This window comes from Saccoglossus kowalevskii, chromosome 2 (genome assembly GCF_978046115.1).
Source record: "Saccoglossus kowalevskii chromosome 2, keSacKowa6.1, whole genome shotgun sequence".
In the NCBI taxonomy this organism is placed as follows: domain Eukaryota; kingdom Metazoa; phylum Hemichordata; class Enteropneusta; family Harrimaniidae; genus Saccoglossus; species Saccoglossus kowalevskii.
The window spans coordinates 36,643,356-36,669,321 of NC_140642.1; the positions used below are offsets into that span (position 1 = coordinate 36,643,356).

Below are 25,966 nucleotides of genomic sequence, written 5' to 3' on the forward strand. Positions count from 1 at the left end.
TAGTTGCCTGGTTATGTTTTAGTGTAAATAAAAAGTGTAAGTATTTTTTTCACATGGAGAAGGTGTTCCAAGCGTGAAATGTGTTATACAGCAAGACATGTCACAAATGTCTTAATGCATTAAGAAATCAAGAGATATTACAACATATCAAGAGAAACACTGAGTTGCATTCTGTGATTACACTTTGTATGGTTCATATAACTAGTTTTCCTGTTAGTAGCTCTTTATTCGACATGTGCGATAAACTGTGACTGTTTATAACAACTACAATACTAATCATGTATACCGTCTCATCCGGTAGACTTCCACAATCGTCAATTTAAGCAAAGATAACGCAGCAAATATAGCCTGGTTACTATAGCAACCCCTACTTACAGTCGCACCACGCTTCCGTTTTAATACGTAGCATTACTTCATCCAATTTATTTTCCATGTTGGCGTTTCATTTTTTTAAAGACATTATTCGGGGTCAGAGAATAACATGTTATTCACGCGATACCTATCTATACATGATGTCATGTTAACGGCAAAAAAAAGATAATATCCAAGAAAATGAAAATATAGTATCATAAGATAAATGGTAATTTGTTCTAGGACAAGATAACTCCTGTGTCCTACGTACGATGTCGGTAACAAATCAAACACCAATTTTCAACATTCGTCACCATGATGAATAATTTAAAATTACAATGCTGCATTACTTTGTAACTACTAGCAACAATTTGGGTAACAGAAATAAACAATGTTCGTGACACACTGATACGAACTTTCATACATATGAAATTCAGACTCAATGCGAATTGCTCTACTAAATGCCAGTCATGTCTCACGTCTGTTATGCACAACTAGATATTTATTAAAGTCTAGAGTTTTAATTATTCTCTGTACTCATAACATTCTGTATTTGCACTGACAATGTTAGCGATATCATGTAAGCAATGCTTTTAAAGATCTCTATTTACCCATAATCTATCTCTTGGAGTCAATCTCTATGTTACATCTTACCTGGTTGTTTTACGGTTTGAACATAGATGACACTAGTTATATATATATATATATTCCCAGACATATTGTGCAATTAGTGAAGGTCAGATTATATGGTCTTTAAGGCATACATCCACGTAGCTATAGGGGTGTAGGTGTTTCAATAATAGTGAACACATCCTTCGCTTCATGTGCCTTCCATGATATATCAATCCGAGCCAGAAAGTAATAGTTCTCTTAAGATAATTATAATAATAATAATTAATCCACTGATTCTATTTAAATTATTGTCATTTGTACATTTTTGGTCTTCGTCACGGTTTATTAATACAATTAAAAATATTAAAGTCAGTACCACCTTATCTGATTTGTCTGACATATTCACATACAATTCCTACATATTAGCTGATATAACATATCTCAGATATTGGAAAGAGTTTTAATTATAGAATTGAAAAAATGCTTTTAATGGCAACAATTCTGATATAGATACTTTCAGCTGAAAAACAAATTCAAACATTTTGAGACATGTTATGTATTCACGCAAGTGTTCATTTTAATAAGACAGTGTGTGTGTTTCATAATCGTCAAAGTGAAAAAAACGCATTTTGGGGACGAAACAAACAAACAGATTTTATTTCAAGATGAGTACAATTTTCAGTAACTTCATTTATAGCGCTATTACGTAAGATGTGAGAGATCGAATATTTAATGAGAAATATGGACTTCAAAATAAGTGTCTATGAATAGGTGTCTCATATCGTAAAACAAACTGTTTGGATGTATAAGTGAACAAGTTTAGGTAGTATATGTCATATTGAGAATGGTAGAAGTATATAAATATAGCGTGCCTTCAAGCTGATTGGATATCACATAGTATCGTCTATCTTGCTCAAACTGTCTAATGTGTAGTATGCCTGCGTGGCAGGGTGTATCAGCATACGTGTTTTGTTTGTATTTGCTCAGAAGTGATAAGCCGTTCATAATGATTGCGCACATGGCCTGCCCCGTTGAAGGTTGTACTATACGCACAGTGACGGGAATCGCTCTACGGGAAACACAGTATTCCTAATTGGATACAGCTTTACGTCACCATTTCCACTTCACGTGAATTGTTACAACAGTTATTCCACTTGACTCACGATGGTCTTCAAATGTGAGAGATGTTATTGTTCGTGATGTGAAATGTTTCTGTCGTGCATGTAATGTACGAATCGGTGATAATTAATAATGACGATGTGTGTTTCGTAACTACTAGCAACAATTCCGTTTAAATTATATACTAGATATATATATATATATACATTGTGTATAATAATATGAGAGAAATTTACATATTTGTTATGTCCGTTCACTTCAATACGGTTACACAATGATATTCTATACTTATGGGTAAAATTACGAACGTGAAGGCTGGTAGATGAGACATACTGTCAATGTATACAAGTGATCACTGGTATTTTCAAAAACAATACTCAGTACTCAGTACAGAAAGACGTGTATGTATCTTGTTGAGATTATGACTTGTTATTATACCATATTATGTCCTCTGTAGGCACAGTTGTGTAATAAAGATATTAATTTTATTATATTGAATTTGCACTTCACTGCCATGACTACTGGGTGTATGAAGTGATATGGTATGAACAAATTAATACTGCTAAATATATAACTGGATTTCCATATACTGTGCCAATAGAGGGCGCTATGATATTGCTTACAGTTTGGGCGTTGTATCTCACTTTTCAACACTCCTCTATATATATATTTCTATATAATGATAGTCATGAAATGTTCATTAAAATGTGTGCAAAGACACCATAACAATTGTTTGTTTTTCTTTTAACACTATTTTGTTCCGAAGCACAGAAATGGTGTGCACCATTCATTCGCGTATCAGAAAATTACCAATTTTGTCTTTGATTTTGATTTGATTTTATCACATAGCGAGTGTTGCATTTGTGAACAGGGCTAGAAAAGCCAACATTTGAATTCTCTTCTATTTTTGAGAAACAGCAGTTCCAAATGGGAGTTAGTTAGGAGTGGGGATTAGTTGTTTTCATTCACCACATGAAGTTCTTGGCCGTCAAAATGTGTGGATGGTCTATTCGTCCCACAGATTGATTCGTCCTACAATTGCCTCAAAGTCGATTCGGCCCACAAGTGTATCCGATTTATTAGGTTAGCCTGGTACTTACTCGTCCAACACGCGTAACAAGATCCGAACAAAGAACTTATCTAATCGTGATAACGCCCTCATCGTGCATACAACAGCACCCGAAGACTGAATCACAGTCGTTTATTGTATCAAACTTTGCAATTCATCAATCATCAAATCAACTTATTCATATTTCAAGATTTATAGTGTAAATAATTAATGTTCTGAAAATGTTAAGTTTTTTTATTTCTGAATATCGGGGATAGCCAACATCGTGTTTGTATTTTTCTATGTATTAAGCACGATTGTCTTGTTACCAATATATAAAGGAAGTCATCTTGCATTAGATGGCAAAGCTAACCACCGTCCCTTAACACGGTGGGCTAACCAACGGCAATGGAACGAAAGTGTTTTAAAGGGCGGTGGTCGTCGCGCAGCGCGTGCTCGAAGTTCAAGTAAATAACTTGAAACAATGTATTTTACACGCGTTGCATACGTCGCTAAGAGTCCTATATCGAACAGGGTGCGGCGCGGCGACCACCGCCCTTTAAGAATCGACTTTTTGGGAAGAATGTGAATTGGAACTTTGTGACAAATTGGCTGTGAATCGTCCACATGTAACTGAGTTGATCAGACGCCATCAACGGTGACTGATTCACTATATAATTCACGCTCCCATGTGCTATGTTATATTCTAACATCGCTATGGCCCTCCCTCCACCAATCAGATCGCCGGATTCACGATTTATATTCTCTGTATAAATTAAGAGAAGTTAGTCAGAACATGACTCTGTCAGCTGATCTTGTTTGACAGAGGATCGTCAAAAGAACACACATGATTGGTTGATCTAATCACAGGGAGTTGGACAAACTTATGTATTTTAATAAATTATTGAATAATAAAATGTTATATAACTTTTCTTTTACCCCCCTTCCTAGTATCGATTTCAAGTAATCATTAATCTTTGTTTATACCACTCTTTCCGCGCCACACGCTAATGTTATATGCAAATTTTAACGCGCGATGTAGACACACCCTATTATAGTAAAATTTTACTATAATAGGGTGTGTCTACATCGTGCGTTAAAATTTGCATAAACATTGGCGCGTAACAAAGATTGTGGTAAAGGAAAGAGTAGTATAAACAAAGTTCAGCGATTACTTGAAATCGATACCAGGAAAGGGGGGGATAAAAGAAAAGTCATATAACATTTTATTATTTAATAATTTATTAAAATACATAAGTTTGTCCAACTCCCTGTGATCTAATGCAACATTTTATTCGGGTAGCGACTGTTCTTCCATATTGAATCAATGATTTCTAGCCACGAAGTGAACTGTACCGCACAAAATAAAATTGAATAAATTGTTGCAAATTGTTGCCATGTTAGAAGCCGGATATAAAATGACATGTCCTTCATACCATGTATAAAGGGCGTGTCATTTTATAACCTACACAAACACGGCTTGCGTGTATATTGAATAATGCATGTGCAGTACATCGTTAATTCATGGTAGAAGCTTACCATATTTCTCATCTGGTGTTGTGCATATATGTCCAAGCCTGACACAATTGTTCCTATCCCAACATATACTATAAAGAGACAACACCCAAAATATTAGCAGGTTGTTTTCCGCCTGGTGTATTTTTATTTTTTATACATTTCTTATATTTTTACTATATTTTATATTCTTTTTCGCATATTTTTTTGAGCACATTGCGCCCGGGTTAGGACAACATGTATTACGCCCTCTCGTTCCAAGAAAACAGATTCGTTCGTAGTTCCATCGCCGAAATTAGCGACATGTCGCAAAAATAAACAACTAATAAAATAACTAGTTTCGTGAGTCTGTGTGTTGCATACTTTTTCACGCAGTTGAATATGATAGTGTAATGTGTATATGCCGGCCTTTTCACTGAATTAAGAGACACCGTGCAAGCGTTTATGGACATATAAACTGTCCCATTTACGACAGCCGCAATAGTGATATCGCCATTTTGTTTATATCTAGAACTATCAAATTATTAATCAGCACTGTGTTGATGAAATTTGCCAGAATTTAAAGCATACTACTGGCGAGCATAGCGCAATGCCACGGACAAGAAACTGCTCGACTACGTCGCCGATCTCGTGTACTTTCCGCAGACAGGAAACGGGTAACAGCACTCTATGTGGCCGCTACATCCGCGATAGATTCCACCGATGCCAGAGTCTTTTCAAGAAAGATTTACTCAGCCATTTCGGTTGTGTCAATGCTATTGAATTTAGCAACAATGGCGGAGAGTTTCTTATTTCAGGTATGCATAGACTAACAACGACAGACTGTGACTGTTCGTCAACAAGTCCCTATTTCGTTTCATTTATACTAGTACGAACCGGCGACTCTACTCTACTGTACTGATAATAACATTTGATGGTCGATTCACGTGGGCCGTACCACGGGCGTTAATCGCTTGTTCGAAATATCTTGATCATGCTATTACAGGCACTAGTTAATGGTAACGTCTCTCTCTTGGATTTGGGAAGGGTAACTAGGTTGAAATTAAATTACTGATTAAAATAAGCATGTGCTTATATGTTTTCAATAGTATGGTCGTATCAGACGTCTCTTGATCATGTACACTATTCACATGTAAATAAATAAATTGTTTTCTACATGGTATCTCGGCAGCTGGTGCGACCATGCAAATGCGTCTCTTTATCGCCTACGTGTATTTGAGGCAATAAGTTTTTATTTTTTATGCACGTGCTGTGTGTACCTTTGTAATGTGCTCAACTATCCCACATCGAAATGATGATAAATATGTCACGATTATAATATGTTACTAAAAATAGAACTGATGTAAACATTGTTGTGCAGTACTTATAACGATAAAATACACTGATGATATTAATGATAATTCAACATTAACTGCATTACATTGCTCCCAAAGAAATGTATTGGTCGAACCACAGTCCCTTTATCTAGGGACTGAACAAAGCACTTTTTTAATGCCACAATGGTTTTAAACTTTCTGCACTTTAGATTTGGTGTGTTTGTTTGTTTGTCTGAAACAAACAGCATGTGACTCACTGCTTAGTAACATAATTTGTGGTCTAAACTATTAATTAAAGGCGAGAAAATAAAGATAAATCGATCACATTTTTGTGTTTATGTAATGCACAAAAATCAATTTGTGTCTAGAGATACATGTGTCATGCATACGAGATGCCAACAATTTTGACTATGTTGCCTAGTGTTCGATCCATCCATCAAAACGCAAGACCGCGTACGAGTTAAATAACATTGAACGAATAACTTTAATTGATCAAAGGGGGAAAAGGGATTAAATACAATCTGTTTACAAATCTAGGATTTTCTGTCCATTAATGAAGCATTTAACTGCTAGCGCACAATGTATGAGAAAATTACAGAAAGAATGATTTCAGATTTTACTTAGCCTTTGAATAGACAATTACTGGAATGTACAATATGGTTGCCTTAAATTACATATTCATGTACAGTACACAAAATTCATATAATGCAACGTGTAGCTTTGAAAAATACATTACAAAGCTTCCAATAACGTAACGTAATTCCCAGTTATATAGTAGGTTATTACAAGCGATACAACACTGATCTTCCGGTAATGTAGAACGCAATTCCGAGTGAGACAGCACGTATCCTCTGGTAACGTAGCACGCAGTTCCAAGTGAGACAACACGTATCCTCCGGTAACGTGGCACGCAGTTCCAAGTGAGACAACATGTATCTTCCGGTAATGTAACACTAACTGCTTGATAAAGTCAAGATGGCAAATGAGTTTGCATTCAGTCTCTTTTGTGACGAAGCCCAGGTGCACAGCAATTGAGTTGTACGTACACGACAAGACACCTCTGACGTGCTGGCCCTAAATACCCACAATAGCTAGTTAAAGCTACTGTCCTTTTTGTACAGTTCATGCCAGAAAATCTGAACACATAGGCTCCAAAGCTGGCCCAGGCTTATACTAGAGATATAGCCACCTCCCTAGCGCCCCATACAAAAAGCAGAACTTGGCTCATCACAAGACCCCAGCAAGTGGTTGCCTACGAACAACCTTCCCGGACTGTGTTCTGGGTGAGACTAACTTGAATTTGCTTTCAGTGCTCACCACGAGGAAACAGAAACAAAGAAATTTGCATACTAATAGTACAGCTGGGCGACCTGTCCTCAACCTAAGCCCTAACTAACTCTTTGTTTAAAACAATAGCATCTGAAGTGGTATACACTGCAGGTGACTAATTACCGATACTAGATTATAATGTGACAACATGGTGCATCATTTGTAGTTAGAAAGGCAGCATTTCCTCTAAACAAACAAAGATTACAACTGAAAAATTACATTCACAATAAACTAAATTTCATAGCAAATCAAAAAAAAATAACATTCTTTGTATTGAACCATGACTGAATAACAGAACCTGGGAAAAGTTGTTTTTGTGTGTATGTCTCAATACTTCCGCCATTCCTAACACCGACCCACAACATTGTTTGTTCTCAGTAGTTTTTGGTTGCAATCTGTGTTTATCAATTATCTAATTTAATAAATTAACCTATTTTTAGTTGTTCCACGGATATCTCAAAAGGTATTCTTACGATTTCAATAAAACTTGGTACATAGGTGCTTTGAGATAATCAACCAACATGATTGCTTTAGGGTTGAATCCATGCATATAAATTAGTTAATTTGCATACATAAGTCAATTTAAATTAAATTTGCTTCATAGGTGATCTCTAAGATAAATCACAGTCTGCAAACTGCACATGTAAAATTACTCCTTTTTTAAAAAAAAATGTTCATGTGTATATTGAAGGCATATTGAATACTGTCTGCCAAATTCTTAACATAACTTATTCTGCTGTGGATCTAGGTGGAGATGATAGACGAGTACTGCTATGGAATGTGGAGAAAGCAATATCTGGGCTTGGTAAACCAGTTACCATGAAAGGAGAACATAACTCTAATATATTCTGTCTAGCTTTTTCCTCCAGTAATAATAAGGTGTTTTCATCTGGTAATGATGAACAAGTCATAGTTCATGATGTTCACAGGTAAGGAATTCCTGAATGTTTTATTTTAACTTTGCCTTTTGACATTATTACAGAATGTCAATAGTGAAAATTATTTGACTTTTTGAGGAGATTTCACACACATTGGAAGATTTTAGAATCAATTAACACACTCTCATTATTGATTGGCTACAAACAGTCATTTGAATGTCAAAGACCTACAATAAAAGTACCAGTACTCTATTTTCACTAAGAATTTATTTTCATTATTTTCGCTGAAGGGGTATTGATAGTATTGTAGAAGAACTTAATTGGAATATATGAACATATATTATTGCCAATGTAATTGTATTTTGTTTACAGTGGAGAAGCACAGGATGTTTTCTTACATGAGGATACAGTGTATGGTTTATCTGTACAACCAGATAATGACAATATATATGCCAGCGCATGTGATGATGGTCGTGTACTCATATGGGATATCAGAGACCGTAGTGGACAAGGTATGTGCACTGATTCAAGGTAGAAGTCTTCTCTAGAGTAGAATGTATTGTGTATGCAACTTGCAATGTATGAATTTAAAACTTGCAATGTATGAATTTAAAACTTGCAATGTATGAATTTAAAATCCAGTGTACATCCATGATATGCTGGAATGGCTGAATGCATACATTGTCAATTGCATACAATTGTGCAGCTCATTCGGACTCATTACTCAATATTCCATTTTATTTCAGAGCCATTTGTTTTAGCAAACTATACATCAGCTTTCCATGCTGTGGTCTATAATCCTGTTGAGCCAACGTTGTTAGCTACAGCCAGCTCTAAAGAAGGTGTTGGATTGTGGGATGTCAGAGCTCCAAGAACGTACGTACATTTACATTTTGACCCAAGTAGAATTATATACTGTAAACATCATTAGACATTGAACTAGTTAAGTTATCAGCAAGCTATATAAGGATAAAAATGTCATAGGGGTTAAATATCCTACCTACCCTACCTGTTTTTTAAAGTGCATGATAACAGAACCACATAATTTATTTTTTTTGGCCGAAGAATTGCCTGACTGACATTTCATGAATGTCTCTAGTGATAGGTGGATATAGTGTGCTTATTAATTCATGAGCAATTTCTTTACTCCTATTATACAACAATGTAAAAAGTTATATGCATCTGAAAATAGTTACAAGATGCAATACCCTAGCTCATAATAATTATATAGGAAAACATGCTCTTGGTATTGTGTATGGTGCATTTATTATTTGACTCAAAATTCAGCTTCAGATGAAGTCAGTTGTTGATTGTCTGTTTCCACTTTATAGGTGTTTATTGCGTTATGGTGGAAGTCTCTTACAACAGAGTGCCATGAGTGTAAAGTTTAATTGTACTGGTGATAGACTAGTTTCACTTAGAAGACGTCTTCCACCTGTCTTGTATGATATACAGAGTGCTGTACCGTTAATACAGTTTGACCATTCTGGCTATTATAATTCATGTACTATGAAGAGCTGTTGTTTTGCTGGTGATTCAGACCAGGTGAGATTCATATCAATAATGTATATAGAAACTTTGTATACTTTACCAGAAGTAAAAATACACACACAAGCTCAAACGATATTTGAAACATACCTAGTGCTTACATGATCAATCAGATATCACAAAAGTTCCTGTTTTCTGACTCATTTTCTCAAATCTCTTTGTTCTCGTAAATTGTCCTTGGACCTTTTATACAGATCATTAAACATGAAACATTGACCAAGTTTCACAAATATCCCAGTCATTGTGGTTTTGCAACAGAAAATCATATTTTTTGTTCAGTTTATTGATCAATGGAAATTCATTCATCATTGTGAACGATGACACAACTGTTTTTGCTTTTATTCAGTATATTCTGTCTGGGTCTGATGACTTCAATTTGTATTTGTGGAAAATACCAGAAGGAAATTTAGAAGGTAAGTTAGATATTTGTAAGATAGCCAACTTATAACCTGATCAAAATGACTTTTCTGGTACCAAATGAATATATCTAGAAATGTACAGACACAAGCAGACAATATCTACACGACTGGAAAAATTAATTATATTCAATTATAAATTTATTTCTTGCTATCTTCATGCTATTAGCTTAAGTATAGATATTAGCCTCGTAATTATATAATAATAATAATTTCACATAAATATTATTAAATACTGGTATCATATTAGTGACTTACCAGACAGTAATATTACAAGAAAAGCCGTTGAAGGACAAAAACAACAAAGACGTGTAGAATTAGCATACATCAGGATTTTACTCTATATAGACAATTTAGTACAATGTATTGAACATAGCATACATCAGGATTTTACTCTATATAGACAATTAATACAATGTATTGGACATAGCATACATCAGGATTTTACTCTATATAGACAATTTAGTACAATGTATTGAACATAGCATACATCAGGATTTTACTCTACATCGACAATTTAGTACAATGTATTGAACATAGCATACATCAGGATTTTACTCTACATAGACAATTTAGTACAATGTATTGAACATAGCATACATCAGGATTTTACTCTATATAGACAATTAGTACAATGTATTGGACATAGCATACATCAGGATTTTACTCTATATAGACAATTAGTACAATGTATTGGACATAGCATACATCAGGATTTTACTCTATATAGACAATTAGTACAATGTATGGGACATAGCATACATCAGGATTTTACTCTACATAGACAATTAGTACAATGTATTGAACATAGCATACATCAGGATTTTACTCTATATAGACAATTAATACAATGTATTGGACATAGCATACATCAGGATTTTACTCTATATAGACAATTAATACAATGTATTGGACATAGCATACATCAGGATTTTACTCTATATAGACAATTAATACAATGTATGGGACATAGCATACATCAGGATTTTACTCTATAGACAATTAGTACAATGTATTGGACATAGCATACATCAGGATTTTACTCTATATAGACAATTAGTACAATGTATGGGACATAGCATACATCAGGATTTTACTCTATATAGACAATTAATACAATGTATTGGACATAGCATACATCAGGATTTTACTCTACATAGACAATTTAGTACAATGTATTGGACATAGCATACATCAGGATTTTACTCTATATAGACAATTAGTACAATGTATTGGACATAGCATACATCAGGATTTTACTCTATATAGACAATTAGTACAATGTATTGAACATAGCATACATCAGGATTTTACTCTATATAGACATTTAGTACAATGTATTGAACATAGCATACATCAGGATTTTACTCTATATAGACAATTAATACAATGTATTGGACATAGCATACATCAGGATTTTACTCTACATAGACAATTTAGTACAATGTATTGGACATAGCATACATCAGGATTTTACTCTATATAGACAATTAGTACAATGTATTGGACATAGCATACATCAGGATTTTACTCTATATAGACAATTAGTACAATGTATTGAACATAGCATACATCAGGATTTTACTCTATATAGACAATTAATACAATGTATTGGACATAGCATACATCAGGATTTTACTCTACATAGACAATTAGTACAATGTATTAAACATAGCATACATCAGGATTTTACTCTATATAGACAATTAGTACAATGTATTGAACATAGCATACATCAGGATTTTACTCTATATAGACAATTAATACAATGTATTGGACATAGCATACATCAGGATTTTACTCTACATAGACAATTTAGTACAATGTATTGGACATAGCATACATCAGGATTTTACTCTATATAGACAATTAGTACAATGTATTGGACATAGCATACATCAGGATTTTACTCTATATAGACAATTAGTACAATGTATTGAACATAGCATACATCAGGATTTTACTCTATATAGACATTTAGTACAATGTATTGAACATAGCATACATCAGGATTTTACTCTACATAGACAATTAGTACAATGTATTGAACATAGCATACATCAGGATTTTACTCTACATAGACAATTAGTACAATGTATTGAACATAGCATACATCAGGATTTTACTCTATATAGACAATTAATACAATGTATGGGACATAGCATACATCAGGATTCTACTCTACATAGACAATTAGTACAATGTATTGAACATAGCATACATCAGGATTTTACTCTACATCGACAATTAGTACAATGTATTGAACATAGCATACATCAGGATTTTACTCTATATAGACAATTAATACAATGTATGGGACATAGCATACATCAGGATTCTACTCTACATAGACAATTAGTACAATGTATTGAACATAGCATACATCAGGATTTTACTCTACATCGACAATTAGTACAATGTATTGGACATAGCATACATCAGGATTCTACTCTACATAGACATTTAGTACAATGTATTGGACAAGTTAATTTTCTATTCAGCTACATGTATCACAGTAAACATTGTCATAACATTTCATGTTACCTTACAGTGCCGTGGGTGAGTGAAGCACACATGGTCTTAAAAGGTCATCGTTCTATTGTGAACCAAGTCCGATTTAACCCATATAATCACCTGGTTGCCTCATCTGGTGTGGAAAAGGTGATAAAGGTATTTAGTCATTTTATATTTTTCTACTATTTGCAATTAAATGAAAATGTTGTACCATATTACCCCGGGCACGCGCGCCTCCCTGGGCAAGCGCCCACCCCCTGTTTTCACAAAAGTTACATGTTGGGGACATCCTCGATTAAACGCCCAGGGTGATTTTTAGCCAAGAACGGGGTCAACAATAAAGTTTTATTTGTCAAAAACCAACAGGTTCTATTTATTTAAATAGTGTGTTTGTTACGGTAGTTTTCTTTTTGGAGTGTGTGGTGGCCCTGAAAAGGGCCGCTTTGTTTGTGTTTTTACGTAAAAACTCATTGGAACTTAACGACGTAAGATGAACCACACAGCATGTGGCGCACACGTTCTGCTTTCTCTTCAATCACGATGAAACCAATATTGCAATATTGCAACGATCCATACCTTGGTGAGTGGTTTGAAGCACTTAGCTTTGGTTTCAAAACGTAGCATTTCGCTGACTGTGAATCCATAACGAGAGCTATCACTTTTGAGACGTCACGTCGTAAACTTGCTACTTTCTTTCCATCCTTCATCACAGCATGTGGATTATTTTTCTGTCGTTGAAGGAAAAACGTCTTGCCGACCTCAAGTCCATTACGATAACCATAATGAGGCATGCCGACGATGGGAACTTGTTGCATCATCGTTATTTTTGTAATTTTGTCACATGTGTGGGTGCGTGAATAAATCATGTTAATGAGGTCGACCAGAGTTTATTTTCAGTCTGATTTTTATGTATCGCCATTTGGATATGTTTATGTATTCACAATAGTTTGTAAACATTTCCCATCAGTAATAAAAGGTTTATTTGTTTCATAACCCTGTCTGCTATTCTTCAGTAATTACGATGCGATGTATCAATACGTGCGTGAACAAAATTATGCTAATGAGGTCATCGCCATCTTGTTTTTCCCGGTCGTTTCGACTTGCACTGATCACGGTTACCGATACTAAAAAAGTAGCCGTGCATTGATTACAATACTTACCATAATTGTAGCCAATTTCAGTGAGTAATACAACTTCATTCGCTGACATAAAACAAGTTTTATTCTTGAAATTCGACCCCGTGTCTTAGTGTTCTCACGTTTATTGAAACCTCGCATGAATCAAGAAATAAGTTCGTGTACAAAGTGTACGAAAGCATTCCTTTATTTGACCTTATTATACGATCACAAAAACAACTTTTTAAAATCTTTTTTGGGGTGGTCCTCGGGTAAGCGCCCACCCCCAATTTTTCCAGATTTTGTATGTTCAGGCCCCTGGGCGCGTGCCCGGGGTAATACGGTATACACCTTTAGATATAGATTTAGTCCCCATTGTGTAGAGCAACAAACTGGAGCAATGGTGATATACTGTCTGTCTGTTTGTCTGTCTGTTCAAATCTTACTTCAATTCAAAGGCTACACAATTAGTTACTATACTAACTTCTAAAATCATATTTTTAGTACATAATGTATTAACTAGATTATTTAGATATTTATTCATTTTAAGCCAAAAAAAAAACATTTCTGGCAGCTTCGGAAACTGATTTATTTTTTCCAATTTCCAATTCTCCACTCATATTAAAGTGGCAAATTTGTTTAAATATAACCACATAAAGATGACCAAATCTTACCAAAATACAGATTCATGGGCAAAAGTGACTTTAAACAATGACATATACGGGAAACTACATAAAATCATCAATGGGATGCCGTCAGAGCTTAGCCTCTCAAAATGGCAATGTATTTGACATTTCATTCAGGGCACCTGGTAAGTTGTCATCTTGTATCATAAGCCCTGAGGTTCGCTTAACAAAATTAGATTTTAATAGGAGACCTGGGAGTAGCCTTGCAGCCATTGTTTTTCACTTGCAAGTAGTTTAATGTACAACGTCATTATAGAATATGTATGTTAGGCTTTCAGTGTTCACAATTCTGCAATGCATATTGACACTGATGACACAGGAAATGTGTTATTAAAAATAAAAATCAATAGTAGACTCAATATTATCAATGCTATAGTAGGCCCAATGTTATCAATGCTATAGTAGACTCAATGTTATCAATGCTATAGTAGACCCAATGTTATCAATGCTATAGTAGACCCAATGTTATCAATGCTATAGTAGACTCAATATTATCAATGCTATAGTAGACTCAATATTATCAATGCTATAGTAGGCCCAATGTTATCAATGCTATAGTAGACTCAATGTTATCAATGCTATAGTAGACTCAATGTTACCAATGCTATAGTAGACCAAATGTTATATCTGCTACAGTAGACTCAATGTTATCAATGCCATAGTAGAACAAATGTTATCAATGCTATAGTAGACTCAATGTTATCAATGCTATAGTAGACCCAATGTTATCAAACTCAATGTTACCAATGCTATAGTAGACCAAATGTTATATCTGCTATAGTAGACTCGATGTTATCAATGCTATAGTAGACCAAATGTTATCAGTGCTATAGTAGACTCAATGTTATCAATGTTATAGTAGACTCAATGTTATCAATGCTATAGTAGACCAAATGTTATCAATGCTATAGTAAACTCAATGTTATCAATGCTATAGTAGACTCAATGTTATCAATGCTATAGTAGACTCAATGTTATCAACGCTATAGTAGACCAAATGTTATATCTGCTATAGTAGACTCAATGTTATCAATGCTATAGTAGACCCAATGTTATCAATGCTATAGTAGACCCAATGTTATCAATGCTATAATAGACCAAATGTTATCAATGCTATAGTAGACTCAATGTTATCAATGCTATAGTAGATTCAATGTTATCAATGCTATAGTAGACTCAATACTATAGTAGACTCAATGTTATCAATGCTATAGTACACTCAATGTTATCAATGCTATAATAGACCAAATGTTATCAATGCTATAGTATAGACTCAATGTTATCAATGCTATAGTAGACCAAATGTTATCAATGCTATAGTAGACTCAATGTTATCAATGCTATAGTAGACCAAATGTTATCAATGCTATAGTAGACTCAATGTTATCAATGCTATAGTAGACTCAATGTTATCAATGCTATAGTAGACTCAATGTTATCAATGCTATAGTTGACCAAATGTTATCAATGCTATAGTAGACTCAATGTTATGAATGCTATAGTAGACTCAATGTTATCAATGCTATAGTAGACCCAATGTTATCAATGCTATAGTAGACTCAATGTTATCAATGCTATAGTAGACCCAATGTTATTGTAGACTCAATGTTTTCAATGCTATAGTAGACTAAATGTTATCAATGCTATAGTAGACTCAATGTTATCAATGCTATAGTTTCTCCATTAGGCAGTGCTTCCCACTGGAACTACTGTCACCAATTTCATTTTGTCACTTGAAATGTTATAATAAAATACATGTACACCTGATAAGCTTATTGTTTTCACTGTAGATATGGAGTCCATTCAAGTTACCAGAGTCTGTGGGTACTACCACCGGTGGTATGGATATGAGTGAAGTTGAAAGGAATATGTATTCACACGAAGAGTACATTGACCTCGTACTTAACAGTGGGCAGGGATTGTCACATGACTATACCCACAAATCAATGCATGAAGATCCACGAATGATTGCATTTTTTGATTCTTTAGTTCAAAGGGAGGTGGAAGGATGGAGCAGTCTGAGTGACTCTGATGACAGCTTACTAAGTGGACAAAACTTTTATGTACAGTTGATGGAGAGGGAGTCAAATGTTCCATCTGATGATGAAAGTCTTTTTGCGTTTTCATCCTCAGATGGCAACACATCACGACCTGAGGATTTAGCACAGTCTGCAGCAGAGTTACGTAGACTGTTTGATATGAGGGTGGTTAGACCAAACAGTGACACTGCTAATAATACAGAATCCGCCACCTCACAACCTAGTCCACAAAGTTTTATACAGTTAGAAACACCTTCAAGAATCAGAAGAGTATCTTTAGCAGATACGACTAATGTCAATAGTGATACTGATGTAAGTAATGAGGAGACACACAGTTTGCCAAGTAACTCACCCGGACCTTCACAGAGTAATTTAGGTCGATGGCTTAACTGTGACTACGATTCAGACTCAAGTAATAAACTGCTCTCATCAGTCATGCATCTTGACCATGATAGATTAATTAGTCTCAGACAAAGGATTGCATGTAGACGTGCCCTGAGAGAGAAGTTATCCAGACGCAGTGTATCAAGGAATAATTTGACTGTAGATGATAGCAGCAGCAGTAGCAGCAGTAGTAGTGATGATGAGAACACTGGTACACGATTACAAAGTGTGTCTGCACGAAGTAGATCGGTAGGAACAGCATCTATGAGCATTATTCGGTCTCTAAGACGACGCATTCATAATGAGGATGCTCTGAACAATGACAACTTGGACAGTGCTGCGCCTGTGGGCGTTGATGGGGAGCACAGAGACAATAATACCAGTAGTGAGGATGTCAGGTTGGACAGATCTAAAAGGACTTGCAATGAAAACTGTAATGACTTACAACCAGGCTGTAGCAAAAAATCAAAGCCAAGGAATACAGGTGATACATTGCCATCTGGAAGCCAGCCACCCCATCTAACACTGAAAAATGATAACTCACAAGACAGTGCTTGTAATGGTGCACAAACTGACAATTTATGTTTGGATGCTGCAAACGGTGATTGTAATCCAGTCAATGGAAATAACAATGAAAACAACTGGCCAGAATTCCGAAGGTTTAAGAATCGAGTGACAAGAACTAAAAGGAACTATAGAAGGAATGAAACCAATGATAGTGATGACTGAATTTTTTTATTTTAAAGTATTCAACCTTATGTAGATTCTGTAGGTGTCTGATAACATAATCCCATAAATTAATTATATGCTATGCTGTTTGAATCAAGTTACCTTTGTATGTCAACACATAGCACAAAACTAATTAAAACCAAATTGAAACAGTACAAATTGTAGATAACATAGAATGGGAGTTGGCACTGGGACAGAAACAATCATAACAGGTTGTCAATTATATTTACTTGCGTCCATCCTTTTCACTCCAGTGAATATGGTGTATTTCTTGATTTTGTAAATTCATAATAGTGAACTGTATACAGACAACATGTATGGGTAATTTTTGGATTTGATATATTATAGGGATGGTCCTCTTGTCTTATTTACAGTGGTAAAGGTGTTCATTGCAGCAGATGCCAAGGACAGCTGCAATCCCAGATTGCATGTCACAGCAAAATTCATTCTGTTATGGGTTGCAATAATTCAAATACATTTGCTCTATTAGATACACTACACTACACTGCATTATAAATGTATTTTTAACAACCGAACATAACCATTGGTGTGACACAGTATTTGAATTATAAAGTACATGGAATACATTCAGCATGGAAATGTTTTTAATTAAATGTCAAAAGTAAACCATTAACTGATCTAAGTAAATTGCTTTGATATGTTTTATTTTTAATTCAGTATTCTGATGTAATATAACTACACTGTGACAAAGTGTAGAATTGTGTGTGCCATTAGGTGCATTGCCTGGTTTAACCAAAGTTTGGTCCTAGATTCAGGGGAACAACATTACACAGAATAGCATGTCAGTTACATGTACACTCCGCTCCTGAAGATGCATGTAAATATATAAAATAAGGTATCAATACTTTCTGTATTTGTTATTTACCGCCATGTTCGGTGGCAGTGCTTTCTGATTTCATACGCGCTGGAAACAGTTGTGCTATTCTGTGTTTTGTTGTAATATTAACTAGTGTATCTAGGGCTGATTTTAGCAGATGCTAATAGACCTTCACTATCAATGCTGCGTGTGCTCAGGAAAAATTCTCAAATCGTATTTATCTGGCCATGCAATTGGCTGATAATTTTCCCCCAGATAGGTCTTGCAACCTCTAAACAAAATTTGCATTACAATGGAGTAACACTTTTCATACTGTTTATTGCTACATATTAAATGAGTCGTGCTATGAAGTTATTGACACAATTAAAATTAGAAGTTCAGCATCTGAAATACACTATTTATAAATAATGAACTTCAATCTGCAATTTTCAATTCGTGATCATATATTGTTAGAAAAAACAAAATGCATTATATCAGTGCATTACATATTGTAAATTAAAAGAAATATCCTTTTGTTGAAACTTAAAACATTCAGCATAGTTGCAGATTAAAGGACACTTCATCTCATCGTATTGTTTTACTCTAAATTGCAATGTATGGTGCAAGCATGTACAACAGATAATTATCAAAATTAAATGAAAATCATTGCATTTATTGACAAAAAAAACAATAGAATAATTTTAGATATAATAGCTGACAGGGAGACCATGTGTTTTGCTGAACCGCATTTCAAAAATGGCATCACCAATAAATTTTCATAAAGAATATTGATGAATTGTTTAGCATGGCCATGCAAGAGTGAAGAGTCAATGTTGACAATGACTGGATTGAAGACACTTGCATCTTGACTAAAACTATATATAAGATTGTTCTGTGGAATTAACACTGAAATATTAAATGCATATACATTTTCACAAATTAGTACGGTTCTGATTGGTGGAGTGTTACTAGCCATTGATGTCCATATTATCAAACATCCCTTTATAGCGTTCTTTCTCGTCGTTTAGTCGTTTCTCTATGGCTGCATCACACATCAACATGTACCGCTTTATATTAGGATCTGAAAAATATTACAAAATAAAAATAATTTGAAACAAAACCAGAAACTTGCATATTAAGATTTTACAACAGACAAGATTATCAAACACATATTTAGAACAATGTTACCTCAGAAATAATAATCTGATACAATCAATTCGAACAGCTAATCAATTTTCAAAAACTAATTGTTAAATGTGTCCTATTAATTTGCAGTGTTTAAAAAAAAGATTTAAATTTGTATCCCTTGCTCCACCTGTTTTTGAAAAACATTAGTATTAAACAAATTGTAAAAAATAAAACCTGTTGCAACAAGCGATCTTGCAGTCTGTAGAGCCCCGCTAGTGCAGAGGGCAGTAACGGCAATAGTCATTATTCAGATATCTCCAAAATGTTGAGATGACCTTGATCTCGATGGAGGGGTTACCTCCTGACCCCCCAATACACATGCAATCAACATGTGACTTTGAGATGACTCTGACCTGGGGCATCGGGATGACACTGACATGGCCTTGAAGACATTGGAAAGGTGTTTTAGTCCATCCCATCCACACTGTACAGTATCACCCAATGAATAAATCTTAAAATGACCTTGATCTGAACTTGAGCATTTCTGAAAAAACCTCAACCCATCCAGTTCATTTTCCAAGTCAATGTGTACTGAGAAAGCCTAGTTTCCAACTGATACAATTGTCTACTGGAGTCCATGCATTATACATATATAACGTATGGGAAAGTAACAAAATCCAAAACAAGTAATAACCAAAAAAACATAACTTCCACAAAAATAGAGATATCTTCAGAAGAGTAAACTTGAGAAAGGACCAGTCCATGTGTCTACATTATTAATTTAATTTCATCAATGTGGCAAATGGTTTTGAAGAAGAAGTCTAAAATATGCAATTTGTTTTTTTAAATGCACTAAAAATAGACACTGGTGCCATAAAAATAATACGTCTGAGTGTAATCCATGTCAACAACATTCATGCTAAATTTCAAAGCAATCTGAACAAATGGTTGTAGAAAAACTCATTTTTAACTATAAATAACAAAAATATTCCGAAAAAATTAGAGGTTTACATGTAATGTCATGAAATGAACAAATCTGGTAGAAGACCATCCCAGGTAAGTGTGGTATAAATAGCAACGTAATCCAGCTGACAATTTTTAAGAAGATGTTGTTTGAGTGAAAACAGTTTACGGACGACATACGACGTACAGATGTGGTCAACCCATGAGCTCTGCTCGGCCTTTTTCGATGACAGCGTAGCTGAAAAAATACGTTCTTTGATGTATACACCATGTTACATCGTGATCCTAACTGCGTATTGCATGTGAACTTCAATCTTTTTACACAGATAACAAACGAAACCCTAGGCATATGTGCTTCAAAGCAATGCATATAGATCAGAACATTTCCTCAGTCCAAGTGGATACATGTAAAACATCACTTCCAGCTTGATTGATTTTATTGCCACGTAGTTGAAAAGTTGTTAGAGCTACCACATAGAGATGCCATGAGTGACCGGATGCATGAATTGCATAGCTGCTTGTCCCTATATCAACACATGCTCACCAGATCAACAAAGCTCTCAGTCACGTAATTTTCAATTTTTTATTGCATCTAAATTAATCTAACAATGAACTTGCATTATATATATTTTTGGGGAAAGAAGAGTACTTAGTTTTTTTAATGTCCATCTTGAGCGAAACTTGGATGTTACAGATTTGCATATTTTTTATAAAAGCTCCATCAAAACATGGAACTATAGTGGTTTGTAATTTTATGACCGGAATTACACTGTCCTTGTGTGCATGAAACTCTTGCTAAACCAGTTGATGCTAGATCATTTGATCAAATGTTATGTCTATCTGTTTTCATATACCGGGGGTATACGGTATGTGCTCAAGAAAAAAAATTATTCACGCTCTTGAAAAAACAATTATTTTTACTACCGTGAATTAATGTTAGGCTGTGTATTTTGTAAAACTAAAACAAGTTTAATTGTATATACCTTGTGTATTTGATAAATGACTCTGAGCTGTCAATAGAGACTGCTTAGATTCTTCATAAGCACGGATATGATAGAGTGCCACACCTTTCCTGTACCAGGCTTTGGTATTATTGGGCATCTTGGATATGATACAGTCACAGTAATATATCACCTTTTCATAGTTGGCCTCTGGCTGGTGCAATAAACATGCTGGGGATACGAACAACAAATACCTGTTATAATATATATGGTAGCTAGTTCACATGGTACAAACATCAGATTCGAATGATTACAATACAGTATGCTTGATGAAAACCTCAAAACATGCAATTAACAGAAAAAGAAACCTCATTTCCCACAACACATTATGATTATTCTACAAATAACAGTAGTCATATAAAACAAATCCTCTCTTAACATTTTGACCACTAACTGCATTGAGTGTTTGGTAGAATATCGCAAATATAAATTGCCTCAAACCATACTCAGTTACATGTAGCCTAAAGAGTGGTAAATATCAACAAATGTTCATATATGCTAAATTGATGAAAAAGTGTATTTTTAGAAAAACACTTTGTGGTATAAAAACTGCAAATTAATTTTGCTTTGTAGTATGACACCTGAGCATTATGGGAAACAATCACTGACCTGCATTTCTATGATTGGGTTTTTATATGAACAGAAATTGTTGCACTATTGTGCAGTGTTTATTGAGGAAACAATCATTATTATTTCTTTACACTCGCCGTAACCACCAAATAGGAAAGAGGAGGGGTGCAAGCCAGTGTTGATGTAGCATTCGATTTGAACCATATTAACAACACGAATCAGAATTGAGCACTTACCAGCTAGGTTATTGTAACAGTTAATCTCCAGTTTCTTCACCAGTTCTGCATTATTATTGGATAGCATTCGTTTGCTGTTGCTACCCTCTGCCATGCCTAACATTTGCAGTACCATAGTTTGAGATGATTCCATGGGACTAGCAATATCTTTCAAATACAGCAGCCCTCTGTGGTATTTTCCAATGGCACCCTTGTAGTTTTTTTCTTTAAAAAGTTCATTACCCTTTGCTTTGTATTCTTCAGCTTTAGCTATTCTTTCATCAACTGTCATGGCAACTGACTTGTTAATAGATTCCTCAGGAGCTCCATTTTTATTTGCCATGGCTACTTTCTTCAATTAATTAAACAGACATCTATGTTGAAATTAAACACAAGGTATATCAACATTTTAATTACAAAAATATGTTCTGTTCAGAATATTGAAATAGACATGTATCACCAAACAAATAACATTTAAATGGCAGTGGTTGATACAGGTCCCATACTACGCATAGCAACATATTTTCTTGTCACATACATAACAAAATGTAGGTACATTTGAACACGCCCTGTGAAAATTGAAAATGAAAACAATAAATCACAGATCACATCTTAAATAATCCAATCCTAACTGAATTGCCACCAGATGGTAATTTTACATGTATGAACAGAATATGAACATGGGTTAACATTTTGTATTTCATCTTAACCAAAAATATTTTCAAGATTACAGTACGACTTCCGGTAAATTCACACTTGTCTTTTATATTTATGCAGATTGTAAAAAACTTGACTGATCCTTAAAGTATGAAAACCAGTATTACATTGAAAACCAGTATTACACTCTCAGAAAACCAAATTGATTCTGATTTGTCAAATTTAAAAAACTTCCTCCAGTACCAGTAATGCAACTATACAAGTCCTTGTCTTAAAACTTTTGTTTTTTAAATTCTCTTCTGTCAATTGCATGTGTACGTTTCCAATGATAATTACATGTACACTCAGCATGCCAGTTATATGAATTTAATTAATAATCAAAATATTTCTGCAAATCAATGTAGGTCAAATGATCCTCACCAGTACATTTCACATTGCAGTACATTTTACACAGACTCATCCATTGCATGTCCAGAAATGTATGCATGTCTTGTAATTTTGTGATCAACTCTTGGATTTCCATTGATGCATAGATGCATATTTGCTATAAACTTTTATAACTCCATTATCAATACAACAGTTAGTCGGTACGATTGAGAGCCAAATGATGTATAAAGAAAAAGTACCCGTCGCATCGACGGACAAATAACACAGGAAACGTTTTCTCTATTCGCATGGCCCTGGGACACAAACGCCAGGTAACTGTGATCAACATGATGATAATTTACGGTAGTGGTGGTGGTCATATCATGTTTGTTAAAATGGCCGCATTGAATGCTGATTTAGTTTTGATCACACAGGGCATCCAGCACGAAAATGTACTCACGTGGAGCGCATTAATTGGCGGCAAAACTCTACTTAAATATATAGTATATCGACCTACACACCTTTGCAGTCCTAGCCGTGGTTTCGCGGCGTTTTGGGTCCGGGAAGGTATTTTGCTTCGTCTATCAGTTATATATACATCGTCGGTATACAGTCGGACCCTAACTAGTTAGGGTCCGACTGTATACCGACGATGTATATATAACTGATAGACGAAGCAAAATACCTTCCCGGACCCAAAACGCCGCGAAACCACGGCTATTGCAGTCCCTGAACAATACGGAGACCGACGACAGAGCATTGCAGAGCGAGCCGAAATCATGTCAACAATTCTTAATTAAAAGAGCACGACTTTTGTTGAAATTAACGATCTCAACTTCAGTATGTATGAACAAAAATATAATACTTACGTTTTAACATGCATTTGCAATTAGTTTTGTATGATGTACTCCCGAAGTCCAAAAGCATGTGTCAGACTGGATTCTGTTGTTGGACTCCTTTTTGAACTTTAACCTGCAAAAAATATCCTCGTAGAGGGCGGTCTATAACACGGAATACCAATTGCAGGTTGCATAGGTTGCAGTTTCTGGTGTTTTCTCGGTTAAACGTGCACATGCATGTCTTCATATCTTAAGGTATAGATGCAAGTTCGTGGGCACTTGAGAGTGATTTTTTTTGCTTGTTATTATCCAAACAGTCTTGGCTATAGACTGTTGAAATTTCGCAGCATTATGAATAGTAGAACATACTCAAAAAACGATTTTAAAATATAGAAAACATGTACAAACATTCTCTCTTTTTGAATGCTTAGCAATATTTAGCAAGGCTGTACATAAATAATCAAAAAGAAACATGGATCTCCATATTATGCATAATATTTAACTTTTTACAAAACGATAATAGGTTTAAATTTGTAACTGTTACAGCCATTAAAACGCAGCTATCCTCGGGGCGGAGCTACGTCACGTCACGTCGAGCTACGTTGCTACGACGCGCACCACTGCACTGTACGTGCATTTCTATGGACTCTGTGCGCGCTGCTGTGGGACGCCGGTCGAGCCGGAGAAAACAACACAAACTCAACTTTGCAGTAATCCTGAACAACCAAATTTATATATGTTACACACGTAGGGCTAATCTTGTTACACTGTTCAGAGGAGTCTCAAAAATTATCCCAAAGTACCGTTTTCTGCGAGTTTTGGGCCTTTGTTTTCACCGCGAGGGTTGCCAGGCGGTGAAAATGCCCGGATGTCCGCCCGAGGTTATGAAGAATATGAATATGTGTATTAATTAGGATTATAAAAGTACTGGTTTCATGGTCCTTATCGTGGAATTTGCACTGGCGGATCCAGAAATTCGGTAGGGGTGGCGCTCCGGTGGGCTGGTTTTGTGAATTGATTTTCATTTTTTTTTGTAAACTGGGGGGGGGGGGGGCGCCTTCCCCTAAATCCACGCGTGCTTTGTGTAGCTGTGATTTGGCTCAAAGTATAGCCACTGTATACTATAGGTCGGAACAATAAACTTAGTCGGAAAGTTTCATGTCATTGAAAAAAAAAAAAAAAAATAATAACGATAACAAAAACAAAAACGCGAAGAACTCCAGTATCACATGACACGAAACTCAAGTTGTGATAGATCGCTTCTAAATCAATCACTGATCGCGGTAATAACGTCATAAAGATATGATATAATATGAATACGAATAATCTAAACTAAACATCAAAGCTAATTGCTGCACAGAAATAAATGGAATAATAATTATAGAAAACAATTCAACGTAATTTACAAACACACCTATGATTTGCATCTCGCCCCGACAATTTGTAGCAAAATCAATTTTAACATGAGAAGAAGGAAATTGAGCGGTATTTCGAAACTATAATCTGCTCAACTGATATCGAGGAATACTACAAGACATGTGCAATCACGACACAATCGGAACATGCGCTCTGAACGACACCAAGTTATACCGACTTGGACATACCTAAATAAACTCGTGTTCCTTCACAGAAAAAAAAAATGAAAACAGAAAGTCCGAACTTAATAATTTGCATAACATGAGCAGTATGGCTAATACACTGTGGTAATATATACCGGTATATGTCCCCCGGCGTGTTACAAGAGCAATGTACTTTGGGAAGAGGACCCCACCCAAACACATCTGTCGAATTAAACATTCGACTCTAAAGCC

At 35.1% G+C, this 25,966-nt stretch overlaps 2 protein-coding genes across 2 annotated transcripts; one reads left to right on the plus strand and one right to left on the minus strand.

Moving 5' to 3' along the window:
• Positions 1-5,158: 5,158 nt before the first annotated feature.
• Positions 5,159-18,247, plus strand: LOC100366801 (DDB1- and CUL4-associated factor 5-like). The gene is made up of 8 exons (XM_085495108.1): positions 5,159-5,442; positions 8,039-8,219; positions 8,541-8,680; positions 8,915-9,044; positions 9,500-9,713; positions 10,063-10,129; positions 12,684-12,802; positions 16,238-18,247. The coding sequence occupies exons 1-8, from the start codon at positions 5,235-5,237 to the stop codon at positions 17,597-17,599; spliced, it is 2,421 nt and encodes an 806-aa protein (XP_085351234.1). The 5' UTR covers positions 5,159-5,234; the 3' UTR covers positions 17,600-18,247.
• A 488-nt stretch (positions 18,248-18,735) lies between these two features.
• Positions 18,736-24,286, minus strand: LOC100366957 (tetratricopeptide repeat protein 9C-like). Its single transcript, XM_085495111.1, has 4 exons — positions 24,186-24,286; positions 22,315-22,667; positions 21,491-21,679; positions 18,736-19,497 (listed from the first exon to the last, which is right to left on the minus strand). Exons 2-4 carry the CDS (start codon positions 22,634-22,636, stop codon positions 19,385-19,387), a joined length of 624 nt encoding a protein of 207 aa, XP_085351237.1. The 5' UTR covers positions 22,637-22,667; positions 24,186-24,286; the 3' UTR covers positions 18,736-19,384.
• Between the last annotated feature and the right edge of the window lie 1,680 nt (positions 24,287-25,966).

What these genes read in the sequence shown, in the direction of transcription:
- LOC100366801 (XM_085495108.1), top strand. Translation starts at nt 5,235, where the DNA reads ATGCCACGGACAAGAAACTGCTCGACTACGTCGCCGATCTCGTGTACT. An exon ending in ATAGTTCATGATGTTCACAG is followed by an intron (nt 8,220 to 8,540) that starts GTAAGGAATTCC and finishes TTTTGTTTACAG; the next exon opens with TGGAGAAGCACAGGATGTTT. An exon ending in CAGAGACCGTAGTGGACAAG is followed by an intron (nt 8,681 to 8,914) that starts GTATGTGCACTG and finishes ATTTTATTTCAG; the next exon opens with AGCCATTTGTTTTAGCAAAC.
- LOC100366957 (XM_085495111.1), bottom strand. Translation starts at nt 22,636, where the DNA reads ATGGCAAATAAAAATGGAGCTCCTGAGGAATCTATTAACAAGTCAGTT. An exon ending in CTGTTACAATAACCTAGCTG is followed by an intron (nt 21,680 to 22,314) that starts GTAAGTGCTCAA and finishes TCGTATCCCCAG; the next exon opens with CATGTTTATTGCACCAGCCA. An exon ending in TCATTTATCAAATACACAAG is followed by an intron (nt 19,498 to 21,490) that starts GTATATACAATT and finishes AATATTTTTCAG; the next exon opens with ATCCTAATATAAAGCGGTAC.